Raw genomic sequence first — 22,012 nt, 5'->3', positions numbered from 1 at the left:
AAATGTTGTTTATATAATATATGTCTGTGAACTGTGCATCAGTGGCAGCGATAGAAAATGCTAAGAGAAATATTTCCACTCATTGAAAGTTAAGGTTTATCCAAAAAGACGCCAGTCGCTTTTCTGAAGGGTGTGGGGGCCTGTGACAGAGGGGTCTGCACCTCGAGTCTCCTCTGACCGCGCTCGCGTTACCAGAACCGACAAGGCATTGGAAGTGAGATAATGAATGGGAAACACGCGTCCCTTCACGATCATGTTCAGAGCAGGGTTAGTAGTCTACGATCACGCTCTAATGAAGGGAAATGACAAAACGGGGAGTTACAAATTGTTCTTATTGTAATCCGTCAAAATGACGTCAATGTGACCTCTGCTGTGCATATTAAGTTTGTATTATAAACACATACACGTATATATTTAAGAATTAAGAAAACAAAAACATAAAAATGACTAAAAACTAATGTTTATATATCATTTAAATTATAAATATATACATGGAAATATTTCTTAAATATATGTGTATAGTTAGAAAGTTAAAATGCACAGCACACAGACATATATTATGTAAACACAAGGTTTTATTTTTATAACACTGAATCGTTTAACAGGCGTTTGGTGGTGTTTCTCATGTATAACTGAAAACGACATCAAACAATCTTAGCAGTTTTGTACCATTAAGACAATGGCTGCAAAAAGTGACTCTTACTTTCAATTAGGGACGCACCGATATATACTTTTTGGCCGATAACCGATCATGCTTGAATGTTGGATTCCGATAACCGATATATTTGCCGATATGTAGTACCCAAATATTAATATAACATTTTCTGAGATGAAATCTATTTTTTTCCTCCTGAAAATCATGCACCAAACCTACTTGACAGTAATCAAACGTTTTACTTTTAAACTGTTTATGGAATAAAGAAATTATAGATGTTCTTCCAGAGCAACCCAGAAAGATGTTCTTAATAGCCACGAGTTTAACAGGTCTCAAGTCAAAAAGCATTCAGATAGCAGTCGGCTTCAAAACAAATGCTTTTGTTCCTATAATTTACACATTCATAAATAACTTTATACCGCTATGAGCAAAACATTGTTGACGCAGTAAGTAAATGATCATGACAGAAAGACAGTACTGTACTGTAATGTAACTGTGAGCAGCTGAAATGGTTCAACTTATCGATCGATACCGTTAACATTTAAATATGAACATTTATCGTCTGATACCGATATGGCCAGTTATTGATGCTGCATCCCCACTTGCAATCTAAAGTCCTGATTTTAGATGTAGTAGTTTTGCTCACAGCTTGATTTCATGAATATTTCTGTGACACTGTTGTGACACTTTTTACTTGTTTCGTAAGATGTCATGCGCCGCTAATCGATAGTGCGTCTGCATGCACAAGCACATCAACTCTCGCTGTGGTTCCAGCTGGCGTTTATATAAGCCCTGCTGGGAAACGGCTGGGAAACAGTTTGTGAGTCACAATGAATCCAGGAACAGGCCTCTCCTCAGCTTAACTGCCCAAACCTGAGCACACACACATTCACTTATTCACCTAGTTCATCCAAAGGTTCCTCCAGTAAAACATCTCTGTCTCTCTTTTAAGGTAGCTGTTGAATAGCTTTTTTAATTTAGTCATTTTAAATGCTCTGTAATATATGCATTGTGGTATGTGAGTAGGTTAGAAGATCATTGGATTAAATTGAGTTTAAAGGTGAAGTTCACCCAAAAATCAACTTTGTGATTTTTTTGTACTCACCCACATGACGTTAAACATGTTTGAGAACTTACTGCGTCTTCGGAGCACAAATGAAGATATTTAGGTGACATCCGACAGATTTCCAGGTCTCCTCATAGATCCACATTCAACCTGATTTATATCTTACCTTTGGGAAGACACAGAATGTGGTACGCAGATGTATTTACACAAAGGTGCTAATTATGAGAACTTTTCTCGTTTTCAGGGAGAAATGTGAGATGCTAGGGACGATAGTGAGTCACTTTCCCCCATCCGTAATGTTTTCTTTTGCATGTATTAACAGACTGTGGCAAGCACTTTTTGGACTAATGCTCTGTTCTTGAAGCATGGGACATCTAACATAGTTCCATGGCATCAATAACAATATCATTTTATTTTCTCTTCCAGCATGGCTACGTTCAGCTCATGAGTCTGTCGAAACGGTGTCTGTTGGCAGCAGCGAGAGCTTTGCAGACCAGGGCTATGCAGCATCAGAGGGAATGGCAGAGGAGCCGGGTCCGGTCTTGGCTCTAAAGCAGTCCAAAGGCTCTTCCAGTGACAGCGATGAGGGCTGTGCCACCTGGGGCTCCAGACACAGGTACACGTACACATGTACACACTCACTTTCACTGCAACAGACCATCACAACAAACAACACAAAAACGGTGACGCTTCAAATAATCTTTTTTTTATGTTGGGAACATTTTTACTTCAGTTTTCAGTATATTACATTTCAAGAACAAACATTCATCATTTTTATATAGACGGCACCTAAACAGAAAAACATCCATGGATTTATTGCGCTTTTATTTGTCTGCTTGACAGAGCAGATGATTTATCTCTTTTATTCTGTTAACCACCATCAGATTATTCGCATATTTATATCAGGCATTTAATGCATTTACATCCTGCCGATGTTCCTACAGGGCTGACTGTAAAGTCAAGCAAGCCTTTAAAACTTTTAAAACGTTGCTTCTTAATTCTTCTTGACTGCCGTATTTTTTCTCAAATTTTAATAAAAGAAAAGTCAGGAATGTTTTGTATTTCCCAAAAAACGAAGAAGAATCAAAATTCTCAAAACAAAAGCTGTGGTTAATATCATCTTAAAATTAAGATATCCTCACAGATGTTTTAAATTTCAAATAGTACGATGTATTATTGATGTATTTGGTTGTTTCGCATGTGACGTGTATTGTGTTGAGCCAGAACCATAACTGTGACAACTTTACATTTTTATATAATAATGATGAAGCCTAGCTTCCTTACTTTAGCTTTCATAATCAAAAACGGAGTGATACATTTATTTTGGGACAAAGCGACTTGAAACGGAAAGGGTCAGAAAAACCCAGAAAGAAAGAAAATATTTGTGAACTTCTTTAGAAATGTTTGAGGATTGCACTTAGGAACATTCTTACGAACTGTCTATAATATGTCTTGAGAACGGTTTCGTGAATTTGGCCCCTGGTGTCTAGATGTGGCTGGTTTTGTCTCCACTCACATGTTCAGCTCCTCGCTCTAGCTACAGCTTCCACACTTCTTCAGTGTCAGTAGTGACCGGTGGAATCATTTGTGTGTATAGATTGGCTTGCGAACCTATATGGGTCCAGGACAAAAAGTTCTTTCTCTAGTCTAATATTGTAGAGCGTTTGGTCATATTCAAAAATAATTGTATGTGTCATTTTAGAACACAAAGTCTTTGGAATAGTCCTTAAAACAGCATTCCAAAATTAACCCTCAGACCTTTGGTGAGTAAATAAAACAGACGGCTTGTAACTTTTGAAGATACTCTGGTATGCAGTCAGTGTGTCACGCACATATGCAGGGAAACAGTTAAATTCTGTTTATATCCATTGTCAAAGTGGCCAAAAAGTTCATTTTGGCCTATGACTCAAACGCTTTACACCAGTAAATACATAGTGATAGATATTTAGATACATAGTGACTAAAGAAATATGAAATATAATTGAATTGCACCTGCGGCAATATTGTATCTGGCCTTTTTTTGCTTTTATAAATACACTACCAGGCAGCTAAGATGTTTTTATTTATTTATGATGTAAGTAGAGGGAATATTCAGCAAAAACATCAGCCAATCCAGAGACAGAATAGTTATGAAGAGGACCCAGAGATCACAGCTCAGATACATCTGACCCTGGCCGATTTAGATGCAAATCTAGCAGGTAAGTGACTTAGGGATAAAGTCAATGACAGACAACATAGACAATATTTTAAACCCTGTGAATGACATATTTTCGATGAATCATTCAGATGGAGCATCTGTGTTTGTGGATGATGAAATCCCTGTGTCTATTGTTGACGTGGATATTCCAGTTACAACTATCGATGAAGTTCCTGTTGACGACAGATCCAACATCAAGGTGCATGAGGTGCCAACATTGCACAGTTCTCCGAACGTCACCAAACAATCCCGTACACTATTTGAGGCCATCCAAAACAAAAACAACAATGCCTGCCTGACTGTGAAGAATGTGAGACCGTCTTCAGGCATTCAGAAGCAGTTGCAAGAGCCTAAGCTTCCAGACATGAAGAAAAACGTGAGTCCGTCTACAGATGAACAGCAGTTGAAAGACCGTAAACGTATAGACATTAAGAAAAACACAAGTCTACCTTTAGTCGATGAGAAACAATCACAAAATAATATGCTCAGAGACAATAAAGAACAAAGATTTGAGACTAAGGGTAAAGCTGAAACTGAAAGACCAAATGGACAGGATAACATTGTATCACCGAAGTCTCAAAGTAAGGTGGTGCGTAGTGCTGTTCAAAGCGTTCAGAAGGTTCCTAACGACAGGCTGAAGTCTAAACCTGCCATCCAGAGGGTTATCACAGAGACGGTTAAAGAAGAAAGGACGCCTGCTAACAAAGCCCCAGCAATTCAAGGTAAGATCACCCAGAGTTCAGTCTCCAGATTTGGAATGAAAACCTTCGTAGTCGTCCCTCTCAAACCAGCTGTGTCCCGAACACAAAAGCCTGAGGGCTCTCTAGTCGTGGGTGCCATAAAGATTGACGAACAGGGAAACATGGTTACAAGGAGACAGATAAACACTGTCACAGAGACATATGCCACACATGAAGAGATCACAAGGGCAGGAGAATCCTCACTAGGACAAGCGAAAGCCTTCTGGAGCTCAGCAGAGAAGCAAGACCAATCAACGATGGCCAACCAAGGCAGCACGGTGAAGAATGGAGATGTATCTGGAGTCTTTAAAAATGCAGAGAAAAATATTCCTGAAGAAACGCTCAAAGGGGTGATTATTTTGGAAAGGAACCCCATTTCTGTAGTAGTAAGCAATCCTTCATTCCCAGATCCTGCGGATAAATCTTCTTTCAACGGTGAAGGACGAGATCTCTCCTTTCTGAAACCCTCCAAAAGAACATCAAGCCAATATGTTGCTTCTGCCATTGCTAAAAACAGCAGCATTTGCTCTACTAAAATGACCACCCTTCAGGAGTCAACCGAGTCTGTTGTCAGAGTTCCTAAACCTTTCAGTCAGCGGTTCAATAATGAGAGTAAACCTACAAATGCACCTTCATTGGCTTCGTACAAACGTGGCACCACTTTTAAACCCACAGAAGGTTCAGTGCCTTCTTTTGCAGGACCCAAACGTTCACAATCATACCCCAGTAATGTGGAAAAGGTGTCTAATTCTGAAAATTTCAGAAGTGTTGACGAAACTCTAATTGGGACAGACAAACCCAAATCCTTGGATTCTGTAAATAAAGTCCAGGTCATCACACAAAAGTCTTCTCACATTAAACCCATTGAAGCCTTCTCTAAAGAAGCCACACCAATCCCAGACACCACCTCTCCCAGACAGATGCCAACAGACTTCACACGTCCAACTCTGAGAAAGAAGCCAGAACTGCAAAAAACTGAGCTTCAGTCAGAACCCAACCAAACTAACATGTTCGGACCCTTGAAGAAGTTCAAGCCTGTTGTTTTTAAGCCTGTCCAGAAGGAAGCTTCTCTCCATAGCTCACTAATGGACGCCATTCAGTCTGGAGAGGGGATTGAACGCCTTAAAAAGGTAAACTGTAAAGCACATCATTTGTTTCATTGTTCATAGTAAATTGAGGATTTTTGAGGAATAAAAATGATGTTTTTGGTTTGTCAAGGTATCTGATTCTTCTAGTAACAGCGCTGATAAGAAGCCGCCATACATTGATGCAGAGAATGAGTGTTCAGCACTTCTGTCCGCAATCAGAGCGCCAACCAACTCTTCCAGACTGAAGAAGGTACACTGAATGACAAGATTGAGATTCCTACTATTCGATTCCATTTCAGAGCAGTAACTTTTCATAAAAAATGCTAAACTTTCCATAATTTTATCATTTTAGTTGAATGAGTGCATAGTAAATAAGGAATACTGGTCCACTACTAACCAACTATCATGCCATCCAAATATTATTTAAAAAAGCCATGTTATCTTTATGCCACTTAGTCATTTTAATGCATTTCATTTAGTATAAAAATTGACTTAAATCCCATTTAGTCCTATTTTTAAGTGACCTCATTTTGCCAATCAATGTCTTGCAAGTAATTAGAAAATAATGTAAAATATAAGTTGATTTTATTTACTTAATTTAAGGAAGAAACAGGGTGGTAGGATGGGAAACAGGGTGGCCACAACCTAACAGGGTGGACAATAACAGGAGTGACATTTTATGCTAAACTCAGTAATTGCTATTTATATAGTGAACAACAGGCTAGCACATGGTGATATCTGAGGGAGATTTCTACCATGTTTATTAACAAGACATTTGCTCTGTTATGTGTAGTATAACGTGGATTACGAGTAGTTCCTGTAAGTGTACGGTTTCTTTGTGTAGCATCATTAGGGTTCGAGCCCGTAGGGCTAGAAACCTATTGTATTTGTGGGTTTTATTATTAGGGTTCGAGCCCGTAGGGCTAGAAACCTATTGTATTTGTGGGTTTTATTCTTATTCTTCTTCTTTGTTATTATTCTTCCCTAAAACTAAATGGGCAGCCTAAACCGTAAGGCCGACAGAGCTGAGACTTGGTCAGATGGTAGTAGTCCTTGTCGCTACTCAGATACATGGACCCAGCCAAATCGGCCCATAGGTGGCGCTATAGCGATGAAAAGCGCGTTTGCACTCTTTACTCCTAAACCGTTTGTCGCACACCCAAGTGTTTTATATCATTGTAATCATTGGCTCAAAACTTAAAAAACGTATATCTCCGATTTCATTTCCGGTATGCAAATTTTTTCGCTAATTTGCATTTTATGCAAAAAAAATTAAATGAACTAGTCCCTGGATTTTTGCCCGATCGGAACCAAACCAACGCTGATGAATTCTGTGGAGTGTGAATGTGAATAATTATCAAAAAAACGTTGAAATTTCGATTCACCATTGCTAGGGGGCGCCAAAACGTCTGAACCGGAAGTGCCATGGTTGACTAAAATGGCCATAACTTGTGAACCGTTTGAGCAAGCTTCATGGGGCTTGTACCCTATGTGTAGACTCTCAGTCCGGGGTCACAGTAAAAAGGAGTTGGCGCTTGGCCACTAGGTGGCGCTATAATATACATGAACTCGAAAAGGGCTATAACTACCCAACCGTTTGCCCGATCGACTTATTATTTGGTATGGTGTGTCTTTGTGTCATGCACGGTGGTTGTATAAAAGGACAGTGGCGTATCTAATGAAACATGGCAGTCATCGGCCAATGAATTTTGAGCACTCATTAGACCGGGTTAACGGAGGCCGATCGAAACGACACTCGCTGGGCTTGTTCGACTCATGGTCCAGAAGGTCTGTAAGAAATATGAACTCATTCGGCCACCGGGGGGCGAAGTAACGTTTTTGGAGTGCATAAACAATTGTATATCACGTGACATTTGACATATACTCAAACTATTTACATCATATGATAGCTCTTCTCATTCTGAACAACTTTGCCTCTGGACACGCTTCTGTCGATCAAACGGTTCGTGAGTTATCGCTGATTATGTCAAAAACCTACTTTCGCGAACTTGTCCTAGGTTTTTCGACCGATCGAATCCAAACCAATGCAAATGACTTCTGTGGAGTGTGAATGTAAATAATTATCAAAAAAAAGTTGAAATTTCCTTTCACGGTCGCTTAGGGGCGTTAACATTTTAAATCGGCGGAGCCTATTACATTAAAATGCCCATAACTCGAGCACTATTAGAGATATCATCATAGGGCTTGGAATATTTGTGAAGACCGTCACTCCGAGATGACTTACAAAATATCGCGGCGTTTGGACACTAGGTGGCGCTATAACAGTAAAAATGGCAAAATTGACACATCTTTGGTTGCCTTAACAATTGTGTAACACGTGACATTTGACATTTACACAAACTATCGATATCATATGAAAGTTCTCATAATTCCAAACAAATTTGGCTCTTGAACCATTGATGTCGATCAAACTGTTTGTGAGTTATCTGTGATGATGTTAAGAACCTACTTTTGCGAACTTGTCCTAGGTTTTTCAAGCGATTTTAAAATTTCCACCACCGTACAATTCTCTGGACTCTCTAGATAAATGACTATCAAAAACAAGTTCAACTTTTTCATTTGCGTGACCATTACAGGGTCCTTTATTATTTTCAAGTGAACAGTGTACCTGAAAGCTCGCTACTCCTTAACAAATAATCCAATTGACTTGCCATTAAGTACAATCATACATCTTATTACACTAAACACGCGTGCAAAATATGATGGTGATCGGACAAGAGATACGTTTCCTGTCTCACAGGAACAAGGTGTTAGACATATAAAGCACTACACATTAAACGTTGCTCCATATTCACACGTCTATAAATATAGAACATGTCTGGCTGCTTGTAAGATGCTGTTTTGCTAAACTTAACACACACCTTTATTATGTACACCAGTTTAATTGCATGTAAACCCAAATTGTTACTCAGCCAGTCACATTGCAGCAACTCAATGCATTTATCTCAATGCAAGATCATTTCTTAAATGGATGTGACCAAATGAACCTGAAAAGATGATTCCCCTCAAGTGTACTATATGTGCATATGTGTGTAATCATGCGTAGTGTCTATGCACCGTTGCTGACTGTATCTATAATTTTTCAGGCGTTGGGAGTATCGTCCACTTGGGTGTTTTACTATGAGAGTCCTCGGCCTACTTGATGAAGGCAAAGATGCTTTAGATGCCTTAAAAGTGCTCGAACCCGATAAATGCTGCTTGCAGCTTTAATTAGGGTTTCGAGCCCGAAGGGCTGAAAACCTATTGTATTTGTAAGGATTTTTATTAGGGTTTCGAGCACGAAGTGCTGAAAACCTATTGTTTTTGTAAGGATTTTTATTCTTATTATTATTTTTCCGCGCTAAAACGCATCGCCCAGCCCAAACCGTAAGTCGTAGAAACTCGAGACTTTGTCAGTTGGTTGTATCTGTGCAGGTTACTCAGATACAGTGACTCAGCCAAATCGGCCCATAGGTGGCGCTACAGCGAGGAAAAGCGCTTTTTTGCTCCTAACTCCTAAACCGTTTGTCGCACACCCAAGTGTTTTATATCATTGTAATCATTGGCTCAAAACTTAAAACCCTCATGGCTCCGATTTCATTTCCGGTATGCAAATTTTTTCGCTAATTTGCATTTTATAAAAAAAAAAAAAATGAACTAGTCCCTGGATTTTTGCCCGATCGGAACCAAACCAACGCTGATGAATTCTGTGGAGTGTGAATATAAATAATCATAAAAGAAAGTTGAAATTTCGACTCAGGGTCGCTAGGGGGCTCTAAAACGTCTGAACCGATAGTTGCCTATTTCGCTAAAATGGCTATATCAAGAGAACGGTTTGAGCTATCTTCACGGGGCTTATACCATATGTGTAGACCCTCAGTCCGGGGTCACAATAAAAATAACTCGGTGTTTGGCCACTAGTTGGCGCTATAATAGCAAAGAACACGAAAAGGGCTATAACTACCCAACAGTTTGCCCGATTGACTTATTATTTGGTATGGTGTGTCTTTGTGTCATGCACCGTGACTGTATAAAAGGACTTTGGCTCTTCTCAAAAAACCTGGCCGCCGTCGGCCAATGAAATTTGAGCACTCATTAGACAGGGTTAACGGAGGCCGATCAAAATGACACTCGCTGGGCTTGTTCCTGTCCTGGTCCTGAAGGTCTGTAAGAAATATGAACTAATTTGGCCACTGGGGGCGAAATAACGTTTTTGGAGTGCTTAAACAATTGTGTATCACGTGACATACATCTAAAGGCTCTGATACGCTTTGAAAATAAACGTCTCGGCCCAGGAACTTCAGACTTCTTGAGTTTGAAAGCACCTTCGCTTCAATTTAAAATGCAACAACAATGAAAATCGGATACTCATTAACAAATTGTCCAAATGATTTGACAGTCAGAAAAATAACATTCTTGTAGTATATGTGCATGTTTCTGTAAGCATGCATAGTTTCTATGAGTTGATACCTGTAATTTTTCTGTGCGTGTGTGTGTTGGACTTTGATCCTTCATGCGTTTGTTGTGGTGTGACCCCCTAAACTGTTCATGAATGCATGACTGCTTTTGACTGCCTTAAAACTCGAAACCCGATAAATGCTGCTTGTTCTTCTTATTATTATTTTTCCACGATAAAACGCGTTGGCCAGCCCAAACCGTAAGTCGTAGAAACTCGAGACTTTGTCAACTGGTTGTATATGTGCAGGTTACTCAGATACAGTGACCCAGCCAAATCGGCCAATAGGGGGCGCTATAGCGATGGCCAATGCGTTTGGGCTCATTGCTCGTAAACCGGATGTCGCACAACAAAGTTTTTGGTGTCATTGGAATCCTTGGCTCCAAACTTAAAAAATGGCTATCTCCGATTTCATTTCCGGTATGCAAATTTTTCCGCTAATTTGCATTTTATGAAAAAAAAAAAAAATGAACTAGTCCCTGGATTTTTGCCCGATCGGAACCAAACCAATGCTGATGAATTCTGTGGAGTGTGAATATGAATAATCATAAAAAGAAGTTGAAATTTCGATTCAGGGTCGCTAGGGGGCATCAAAACGTCTGAACCGGAAGTAGCCTGTTTCACTCAAATTACCATAACTCGTGAACCGTTTCAACTATCTTCACGGGGCTTAGACCGTATGTGTAGACCCTTAGTCCGGGGTCACAATAAAAAAGACTCGGTGTTTGGCCACTAGGTGGCGCTATAATAGCAAATATCTCAAAATCGGCAATAACTACCCAACCGTTGGCCCGATTGACTTATTATTTGGTATGGTGTGTCTTTGTGTCATGCACCATGACTGTATAAAAGGACTTTGGGGTTTCTCAAAAAACATGGCCGCCATCGGCCAATGAAATTTGAGCACTCATTACACAGGGTTAACGGAGGCCGATCAAAACGACACTCGCTGGGCTTGTTCGACTCGTGGCCCTGAAGGTCTGTAAGAAATATGAACTCATTCGGCCACTAGGGGGCGAAGTAACGCTTTTGGAGTGCATAAACAATTCTGTATCACGTGACATTTGACATATACTCAAACTATTTACATCATATGATAGCTCTTCTCATTGTGAACAACTTTGCCTCTGGAAATGCTTCTGTCGATCAAACGGTTCGTGAGTTATTGCTGATGATGTCAAAAACCTACTTTCGCGAACTAGTCCTTGGTTTTTCAACCGATCGGAACCAAACCAATGCAGATGACTTCTGTGGAGTGTGAATGTAAATAATCATTGAAAAAATTTGGAAATTTGTATTCATACACGGTAGGGGGAGCCAAAAACTGAACTGGGCGGAGCCTATCGCATTAAAATGGCCATAAATCCAGAACGGATTAAAACATCATCATGGGGCTTGGAACATATGTGTAGACCATCACTCCGAGGTCACCTACAAAAGAAGGTGGCGTTTGGACACTAGGTGGCGCTAGACCAGTAGAAATTGCTAAATTGACGCGTATTTCATTACTTAAACAATTGTGTATCACGTGACATTTGACAAACACACAAACTATTGATATCATATGATAGCTCTTCTCATTCTGAACAAATTTGCCTCTTGATCCATTGATGTCAATCAAACGGTTCAGGAGTTATTGCTGATGATGTTAAAAACGTACTTTTGCAAACTAGTTCTTTGATTTCCAAGCAATTTCAAAATTTCCACCATAGTACAATTTCTCTGGACTCTCTAGGTCAATAATGATTAAAAACATGTTGAGTTTTTTTTGTTGTGTGACCATTACAGGGTCCTTTATTATATTAACGTGAAAAATGTACGTTAAAGGTTGCTACTCCTTAATAAATAATCCAACTGACTTGCAATTAAGTAGTATTATACATATTATGACTCAAAACAAGCATGCTCATCAGAAGAGGCATGCCTTCATAAAAGTCCAAAAGGTGAAATATTCATTCAAATGGGCTTTTCATACATGTCTTTGTAAGCATGTGTAGTCTGCATAGACCGTTACTGATCACCTAAGTCAAAATTCTGGGTCTAAAGGCCTATCATTCATTGAGGATGTGTGTCAGGGCCATTTCTGAAATGGATTTGACTAATTTATCCTGATAACGTGAGTCTCGCTACTGAATTGTCCGAATGACTTGATATGAGAAAATGTAATCTATGTCCATGTGTGTTTGAGCATGCCTGGGTGTGTATGAGCCAATGCTGACCGTCTGACACATTATTCTGGGTGTGGGGTTATATTGTCGATTGTTGACATGTTAGTTTGCCATCCCTGAGACTGGTCGACGTTTACTTACCTTAACTTCTCGAAACCCGATAATTGCTGCTTGCAGCTATATTTCTTCTTCTTCTTCTTCTTATTATTATTTTTCCGCGCTAAAACGCATCGCCCAGCCCAAACCGTAAGTCGTAGAAACTCGAGACTTTGTCAATTGGTTGTATATGTGCAGGTTACTCAGATACAGTGACCCAGCCAAATCGGCCCATAGGGGGCGCTATAGCAATGGCCAATGCGTTTGGGCTCATTGCTCGTAAACCGGATGTCGCACAACAAAGTTTTTGGTGTCATTGGAATCCTTGGCTCCAAACTTAAAAAATGGCTATCTCCGATTTCATTTCCGGTATGCAAATTTTTCCGCTAATTTGCATTTTACGAAAAAAAAAAAAAATGAACTAGTCCCTGGATTTTTGCCCGATCGGAACCAAACCAACGCTGATGAATTCTGTGGAGTGTGAATATGAATAATCATAAAAGGAAGTTGAAATTTCGATTCAGGGCCGCTAGGGGGCATCAAAACGTCCGAACCGGAAGTAGCCTATTTCACTAAAATGACCATAACTCGTGAACCGTTTGAGCTATCTTCACAGGGCTTAGACCGTATATGTAGACCCTCAGTCCGGGGTCACAATAAAAAAGACTCGGTGTTTGGCCACTAGGTGGCGCTATAATAGCAAAGAACTCGAAAAAGGCTATAACTACCCAACCGTTTGCCCGATCGACTTATTATTTGGTATGGTGTGTCTTTGTGTCATGTACCGTGACTGTATAAAAGGCTTTTGGCGTTTCTCAAAAAACATGGCCGCCATCAACCAATGAAGTTTGAGCACTCATTAGACAGGGTTAACGAGGGCCGATCGAAACGACACTCGCTGGGCTTGTTCGACTCGTGGTCGTGAAGGTCTGTAAGAAATATGAACTCATTCGGCCACCGGGGGGCGAAGTAACGTTTTTACAGTGCATAAACAATTGTGTATCACGTGACATTTGACATATACTAAAACTATTTACATCATATGATAGCTCTCCTCATTCTGAACAACTTTGCCTCTGGACACGCTTCTGTCAATCAAACGGTTCGTGAGTTATCGCTGATGATGTTAAAAACCTACTTTCGCGAACTAGTCCTTGGTTTTTCAACCGATCGGAACCAAACTAATGCAGATGACTTCTGTGGAGTGTGAATGTAAATAATCATTGAAAAAAAGTTGTAATTTGTATTCATACACGGTAGGGGGGGGGCCAAAAACTCAACTGGGCGGAGCCTATCACATTAAAATGGCCATGAATCCAGAATCCAGTTGGCGTTTGGACACTAGGTGGCGCTAGACCAGTAGAAAAGGCTAAATTGACACGTATTTCATTACTTAAACAATTGTGTATCACGTGACATTTGACATACACACAAACTATTGATATCATATGATAGCTCTTCTCATTCTGAACAAATATGCCTCTTGATCCATTGATGTCAATCAAACGGTTCAGGAGTTATTGCTGATGATGTTAAAAACCTACTTTCGCGAACTAGTCCTTGGTTTTCAAGCAATTTCAAAATTTCCACCATAGTACAATTCTCTGGACTCTCTAGGTCAACAATGATTAAAAACATGTTGAGTTTTTTTTGTTGTGTGACCATTACAGGGTCCTTTTTTATATTAACGTGAATAATGTACGTTAAAGGTTGCTACTCCTTAATAAATAATCCAACTGACTTGCAATTAAGTAGTATTATACATATTATGACTCAAAACAAGCATGCTCATCTGAAGAGGCATGCCTTCATAAAAGTCCAAAAGGTGAAATATTCATTCAAATGGGCTTTTCATACATGTCTTTGTAAGCATGCGTAGTCTGCATAGACTGTTACTGATCACCTAAGTCAAAATTCTGGGTCTAAAGGCCTATCATTCATTGAGGATGTGTGTTAGGGCAATTTCTGAAATGGATTTGACTAATTTATCCTGATAACGTGAGTCTCGCTACTGAATTGTCCAAATGACTTGATATGAGAAAATGTAATGTATGTCCTATATGTGCATGTGTGTGTCAGCATGCCTGGGTCTGTATGAGCCAATGCTGACCCTTTGACTCGTTTTTCTGGGTGTGGGGTTGTATTGTCGATTGTGGACATGTTAGTTTGCCATCCCTGAGACTGGTCGACGTTTACTTACCTAAACTTCTCGAAACCCGATAATTGCTGCTTGCAGCTATATTTCTTCTTCTTCTTTGTTATTATTCTTCCCTAAAACTACATGGGCAGCCTAAACCGTAAGGCCGACAGAGCTGAGACTTGGTCAGATGGTAGTAGTCCTTGTCGCTACTCAGATACATGGACCCAGCCAAATCGGCCCATAGGTGGCGCTACAGCGATGAAAAGCGCGTTTGCACTCTTTACTCCTAAACCGTTTGTCGCACACCCAAGTGTTTTATATCATTGTAATCATTGGCTCAAAACTTAAAAAACGTATATCTCCGATTTCATTTCCGGTATGCAAATTTTTTCGCTAATTTGCATTTTATGCAAAAAAATTAAAATGAACTAGTCCCTGGATTTTTGCCCGATCGGAACCAAACCAACGCTGATGAATTCTGTGGAGTGTGAATGTGAATAATTATCAAAAAAAAGTTGAAATTTCGATTCACCATTGCTAGGGGGCGCCAAAACGTCTGAACCGGAAGTGCCATGGTTGACTAAAATGGCCATAACTTGTGAACCGTTTGAGCAATCTTCATGGGGCTTGTACCCTATGTGTAGACTCTCAGTCCGGGGTCAAAGTAAAAAGGATTTGGCGCTTGGCCACTAGGTGGCGCTATAATTTACATGAACTCGAAAAGGGCTATAACTACCCAACCGTTTGCCCGATAAACTTATTATTTGGTATGGTGTGTCTTTGTGTCATGCACGATGATTGTCTAAAAGGACAGTGGCGTATCTAAAGAAACATGGCGGTCATCGGCCAATGAAGTTTGAGCACTCATTAGACAGGGTTAACGGAGGCCGATCGAAACGACACTCGCTGGGCTTGTTCGACTCATGGTCCAGAAGGTCTGTAAGAAATATGAACTCATTCGGCCACCGGGGGGCGAAGTAACGGTTTTAGAGTGCATAAACAATTGTATATCACGTGACATTTGACATATACTCAAACTATTGTTATCATATGATAGCTCTTCACATTCTGAACAACTTTGCCTCTGAACACACTTCTGTCGATTGAACGGTTTGCGAATTATCGCTGACGATGTCAAAAACCTACTTTCGCGAACTAGTTCTAGGTTTTTCGACCGATCGGATCCAAACCAATGCAGATGACTTCTCTGGAGTGTGAATGTAAATAATTATCAAAAAAAAGTTGAAATTTTCTTTCACGGTTGCTTAGGGGCGTAAACATTTTAAATAGGCGGAGCTTATTACATTAAAATGCCCATAACTCGAGCACTATTAGAGATATCATCATGGGGCTTGGAACATATGTGAAGACCATCACTCCGAGATGACTTACAAAATACCGCGGCGTTTGGACACTAGGTGGCGCTATAACAGTAAAAATGGCAAAATTTACGTGTCTTTGGTTGCATAAACAATTGTGTATCACGTGACATTTGAATATACCCAAACTATTTACATCATATGATAGCACTCCTCATTCTGAACAACTTTGCCTCTGGACACGCTTCTGTCGATCAAACGGTTCGTGAGTTATCGCTGATGATGTTAAAAACCTACTTTTGCGAACTGGTCCTTGGTTTTTTACTTGATCGGATCCAAACCAATGCAGATGACTTCTGTGGAGTGTGAATGTAAATAATTATCCAAAAAAAGTTGAAATTTCTTTTCACGGTTGCTTTGGGGCGTAAACATTTTAAATAGGCGGAGCCTATTACATTAAAATGCCCATAACTCGAGCACTATTAGAGATATCATCATGGGGCTTGGAACATATGTGAAGACCATCACTCCTAGGTGAATTACAAAATACCGCGGTGTTGGAACACTAGGTGGCGCTATAAAGTATAAATGGCAAAATGTACACATCTTTGGTTGCCTTAACAATTGTGTGTCACGTGACATTTGACATTTACACAAACTATCGATGTCATATGAAAGCTCTCATAATTCCAAACAAATTTGGCTCTTGAACCATTGATGTCGATCAAACAGTTTGTGAGTTATCTGTGATGTTAAGAACCTACTTTTGCGAACTTGTCCTAGGTTTTTCAATCGATTTCAAAATTTCCACCACAGTACAATTCTCAGGACTCTCTAGATAAATAACTATCAAAAATATGTTCAACTTTTTTATTTGCGTGACCATTACAGGGTCCTTTATTATATTCAAATGAACGGTGTACCTGAAAGCTCGCTTCTCCTTAATAAATAATCCAATTGACTTGCCATGAAGTACAATCATACATCTTATTACACTAAACAAGCATGTAAAATATGATGGTTATCGGACAAGAGATATGTTTCCTCTCTCACAGGAACAAGGTGTTAGACATATAAAGCACTACACATTAAACGTTGCTCCATATTTACACGTCTATAAATATAGAATATGTCTGGCTGGTTGTAAGATGCTGTTTTGCTAAACATAACACACACCTTTATTATGTACACCAGTTTAATATCATGTAAACCCAAATATCTACTCAGCAGTCACATGGCAGCAACTCAATGCATTTAGACAGGGTCATTTCTTCAATGTATGTGACCAAATGAGCCTGAAAAGATGATTCCCCTCAAGTGTACTATATCTGCATATGTGTGTAATCAGGCGTAGTGTCTGTGAACCGTTGCTGACCGTATCTATAATTTTTCAGGCGTTGGGAGTATCGTCCACTTGGGTGTTTTAGTATGAGAGTCCTCAGCTTACTTGATGAAGGCAAAGATGCTTTAGACGCCTTAAAGTGCTCGAACCCGCTAAATGCTGCTTGCAGCTTTAATTTATTTTATTCCAGTATGCTGAATAATTATAAGTTAGCCATTCATTGTTTTGATTACCCTGAAGAATGTATATCTCCACTAAACATTTTTAATAAATGGCTGCCTACAAATCATAAGACAACAATTACTCTACAATACTGTTAAACTAAAGTCTGGTAGTTGGGTGACAAATATGTGTATTGTGGCATAGGATTGCCAGATGAATTCTCCACATTGCTTTTGGGGTTTAGTACTGAAAGGCCTTGATGAATTCCATGAAATCACTTGACAAGCACAGTTTTCTGCCCAGTGTTGATGTATTTTCTGTTGAAACAGGAAGTTTGGGTTGGACATATTGAGGGGCTCATTCTTTATCTAATCAGAGAGTAGTTACACCGCAATTAACTAACATTTGCTACGTGCTAGTTGTTTCAAGAGGAAGGGATTTTTTCATTCATAAGAGCTGTTAGATTTGTGTTCAATCAAATGTCATTTTTCCCAAGAACATTTGAAACATGTAGTTTTAGAGATCGTTCATTTTTCCTTTGGTTTATAGCTCAAAGGGAAAACTGATTTGTTGCATGTAGCTGTGATGTGCTTGTTGGTCAGTCATAAAAAACACTTCATTGTTGCTACTTTTAGACCAAATCAGGAGCAGCTAAAGAGCTGGAGCAGCTCAGGAAGACGGAGGAGGACAGACATATCCAGACAGAAAGTATCTCACCTCCTCGCACCTCTCCTCCTGCTTTTGTGGCACCCCCACCTCCGGCCTTTTGTCCTCCCCCACCTCCAGCTCCGAACAAGCCACCTCTAGTGTTGCCCGCCGGGGGGAAGCCAGAGGTGGCTCGAGAGGCTCTTCTGGAGGCCATCCGTTCCGGCTCTGCAGCCCAACGTCTGAGGAAGGTAAAAAAGGGCTGATCATATTCTAGATTCTAGATGCGGAAGTGATCGAGTTACATAAAAACATTACAAATGAAGACGTGTCATTTCACAGGCCCCTGTAACACAGACGAGGAGGCAAGTGAATGGAAGGCTTGGCACCATTCAGACAACGTCGGCACTTTCTCACGGACACTAGAAACTTTCACCGGATCATCGTTTGGGTTTTTCTGGAAGCCAGAGCCAAATCTGGTGTTGTAGCATTTATGCTAATGCTTTCGCAGAATATGCTAACACAGCCTTCTTTATTTATAGTGATATGCTGCTTCGGATGTGTGCCAATCATTTTTTGCTTAGTTTCATGCACTTTGTTCTGCTACTGACGTTCTGAGTATAACATTGCATTTCTATGGTAATGTTAAACGGCATTTGATTTAGCATTTTCATACAGGTCGGGCTGCCTTCTATATCTGTATCAGTATTATACATAAATATATTATGCTGGTATTTTCTGCTGTGTCACAGTTTAAGGTGGTGAGCTTCAGTTTATACAGTACCACCTGCCAGTCACAATGATCACCGGTAAAATGCTTGTAACAATAGTAGGTGGTAAATTTGATAAACTGACCAATTTGATTTGTTTCTTTCCAAGATATTTATATATTTTCAGAATGATCAAAAGCTATTTGATTAGAAAAAATTGTCTGTAGACTACACATCGATCTTGACGATGTAAATTGTGTTTAAGGCTTTGTAGATACATATGCCATATATTTGAAGACTTTAAAATCATTTTCTATGATGTTATTTTGGAAACATCATTATAGATACTACGTATTTGACACGATTAGATATTAAAATGTTATCAATACCTTTTGAAAGCTGCTGAACTGTGATCTTAAGCTGTCATGGTGCTTCAGCTTTACTTATGCCATTGGGAATCCTACAGTAGAGTAAATTGATTAATATATATTTATTTACACAAGTTGTAAATCTTTTGTTGATGTTATGTTGTACTTTAGACAACATGACGTACATGTATGGTTATCTTGAATCAATTACTTGTGTGTACAAAGGCTGAAAGTTGTATATTTTGTTAAAATATACTTTACACTAATATAATGTTTTTTAATAATGCCTTTGTAATGTTCAAATTTATATTTGTTTGCTTTTTGAATTAAGCTCTAATTGATTTAAAATTGTAAATCAATAAAAGATTTTTAGGTTAAAAACCTTTACAGTTCTTGCGGAGTAGTTCTCAGGAAGGAGAAATGTCTGCATTCCTAATGAAATGCTTTCATACAGGACTATATATCATTTCATAAACAATTTTGTATTGCGTCTAGAAACTATGCCCTCTGTTTCATTGTTTAGTCTAGACCGCATAGCAATCGGTTCTATTTTATATTGAGCTTTTAAACTTGACAAAGTTTTATGGGTGTTTTTACAGTGCTGCATCTATTTCAACTTAAAGCAACACTTTTTTTTGTTTTCGACCTTAAAGTAATTATTTCAGTGGACGAATTCTTCTGTCACTGCTACCTGAGCACCCTTATAGAGTCTACAACCACACTCTGTGAGTTGTGTGCTCGGGTCGGTACACACAGCTATTTATTTATTATTACACACATAATACTTTTAATGAATGCGAACACAACTTCCAGGTGAATAGTGTGAATTATTCTGTTTATTTCAAAATGATATTGCAATTTATAATACATGTTGAACAGTCTTCTTCTGTTGTTAATTTGGTAGGAAGGCGCACCCTATTGACCAGCCTCCACTGGTATCTTCATTCTTCAGTTCCATAAGCTTACTTCAAGGCAGAGTAGATCATTTGGAAAATGATAACGTTTGCCTGCTCCCAGTGAATTCATACGATCCCTCGCGAATCACAATCCAAAGCCACGCCTCCTCCGAAACACACGAGTGCGCAAACAGACCAAAAGCTGTTGGATCGGTTCCAGTGAAGTCATATCACCGGTGAGAAAACATTATAGTACAAAGTGAATAGCATTACTACAATAACGAACATCTCCAGGTACCTGCTCTCGGCTCGCACATGAGCGCGATGATGTCTGCGTGAACAGGGTGCGCAGTGGGATGCAAAATAGGCTGACTGACAATGTACACAACATATCATTGCCCTCGGACCGAGGGGAGTAATTGGTCCAGCCTTTTATTACCCTACGCCTTACATAGACGATATATAATGATAATAAAAACAATGTTTCGCTTTACTTATTGATTGCTGTCAGGATGTTAAGAGACTTCCAACCAGCACGACAGAAAATGTTTCTAGACAGGATGGCCTACTCTGCCTTTAAATAAATTAATGTGTATCACCGTGCCCACGAGGAAGATTATACAGCAACATTTACAACACTGGTAACCGAAAACCGAACATATCAATCACATGGGTGAGCAAAAGTTCTATAGTGTTGCTTTAAAACAATAAATAGTTAAGTTGGCTTTAAGTTACTTGACTTAACATCATATTAAACTGACTTTAAAAATGTTGTTGCATTTTCCTCAACCTTTAAAAGTTGAAATTATTAAAATAACTTAAAGTAATGGTTCAACATGACTTTGAACGCATCATTTTACAGTGATAGGGCCTTGGTTTTCTGTTTGTTGTGTGTTCTGTAAATTGAACGATATCATTCATGTTTAGTCAACTGAGGTCACAAAGTCTTGGTTACAGGTTGTGCCGTTGCTCAATGATCAAATCTATCAAAAAGTTATGAGGTCACATCAGAGGTGGTGACTTTATTACCGGCAATGAACAGATTAGTAAATGAATGACAGCAATGACATAAACATCCCAGTCGCTGTTTCCTGGAATTATTGTTTTCTGAAATTCTGGTCTTGCTTCGTTTATTAAGATATAATATAGACCACTTTTTCACTTAATATAGACACATGATTCACATCCACTTATTTGTCTTTCTGTACAACACGTCCACATTTTAAACTTTGGCGAGTACAAATGTCTCTTCAAAATATTTACTTATTTAAGTTCACCCCGTTTCTGTGTACTGCTGTGCCACATTTTGTCCCATAAAACATCATGTGTTTCCTGTGTTAATGTGTTGTTATATATTTTGGCCTAGCTCATGTTCTCTGAGGCTTGAGGGGAGGATGCTAGCCTAGCCTACTGTCTGTCTCTGGGCTGGCCTCTCCTCGCTCTGATGGGGTAATCCTTTCTCCGGCGGGTGGCAGTAAATTCCTCCCTTCCCACAATCCCTCTGTTGGTCAGAATTCCGGCTCGTTTGTGGCCATTCTGATCTGTGTTATGAAAATGACTGTTTGCTTCCAGACCAGGGCAGCCATCGGCAAAGCAAAACAAATTCAGGAGAAATTAGACCAAAGGTCATAATCACGTGAATGATGGCCATTGCGTGTTTAATAACATTTAAAACAAAGCCGAATTGAATAACAGTAGGTTGAATATCAATGCGTTGTGAAGTTTATCATAAATGAATGACGTGTGGATCTCCTCAGTCATCTTTTAATATAAACATACACGCAAATTCTAGTCTTTGTATTTGCTCTGTTGGAGTAAAGATGGGTGTAAGAACCTCACAGATCTTGGTAGTCAGATGTTTTCTTTTAAGTTTGACCCATTAAAATCACATTTCAATGTTTATATTTTGTTTAATAACCGAGCTTACCAGCCTAAATGACGTCTTCATGTCTGCCTAAATGCAA

The 22,012-nt window shown here is 39.4% G+C and overlaps 1 protein-coding gene across 13 annotated transcripts in view; it reads left to right on the top strand.

Annotated features, from left to right (window-relative positions):
- The window catches only part of cobl (cordon-bleu WH2 repeat protein), a 68,926-nt gene extending 49,389 nt beyond the window's left edge, over positions 1–19,537 (top strand). For 10 of the 13 annotated variants that reach the window (XM_079470507.1, XM_079470513.1, XM_079470506.1 and 7 more), the window contains 6 exons: positions 2,148–2,337; positions 3,801–3,919; positions 4,008–5,788; positions 5,877–5,996; positions 18,065–18,325; positions 18,417–19,537. In XM_079470507.1, the coding sequence (XP_079326633.1) occupies positions 2,148–2,337; positions 3,801–3,919; positions 4,008–5,788; positions 5,877–5,996; positions 18,065–18,325; positions 18,417–18,500 (2,555 nt within the window). In that variant the 3' untranslated portion in view covers positions 18,501–19,537. The remainder of the gene's footprint in view (positions 1–2,147; positions 2,338–3,800; positions 3,920–4,007; positions 5,789–5,876; positions 5,997–18,064; positions 18,326–18,416) is intronic. The other 3 variants (XM_079470514.1, XM_079470509.1, XM_079470511.1) reach the window with 1 other exon arrangement.
- Positions 19,538–22,012: the final 2,475 nt, after the last annotated feature.

This window comes from Barbatula barbatula, assembly GCF_947034865.1.
Source record: "Barbatula barbatula genome assembly, chromosome: 12".
In the NCBI taxonomy this organism is placed as follows: Eukaryota; Metazoa; Chordata; class Actinopteri; order Cypriniformes; family Nemacheilidae; genus Barbatula; species Barbatula barbatula.
Note: the sequence above shows the minus strand (reverse complement) of the source record. Positions and strands in the feature narration are given on the sequence as shown.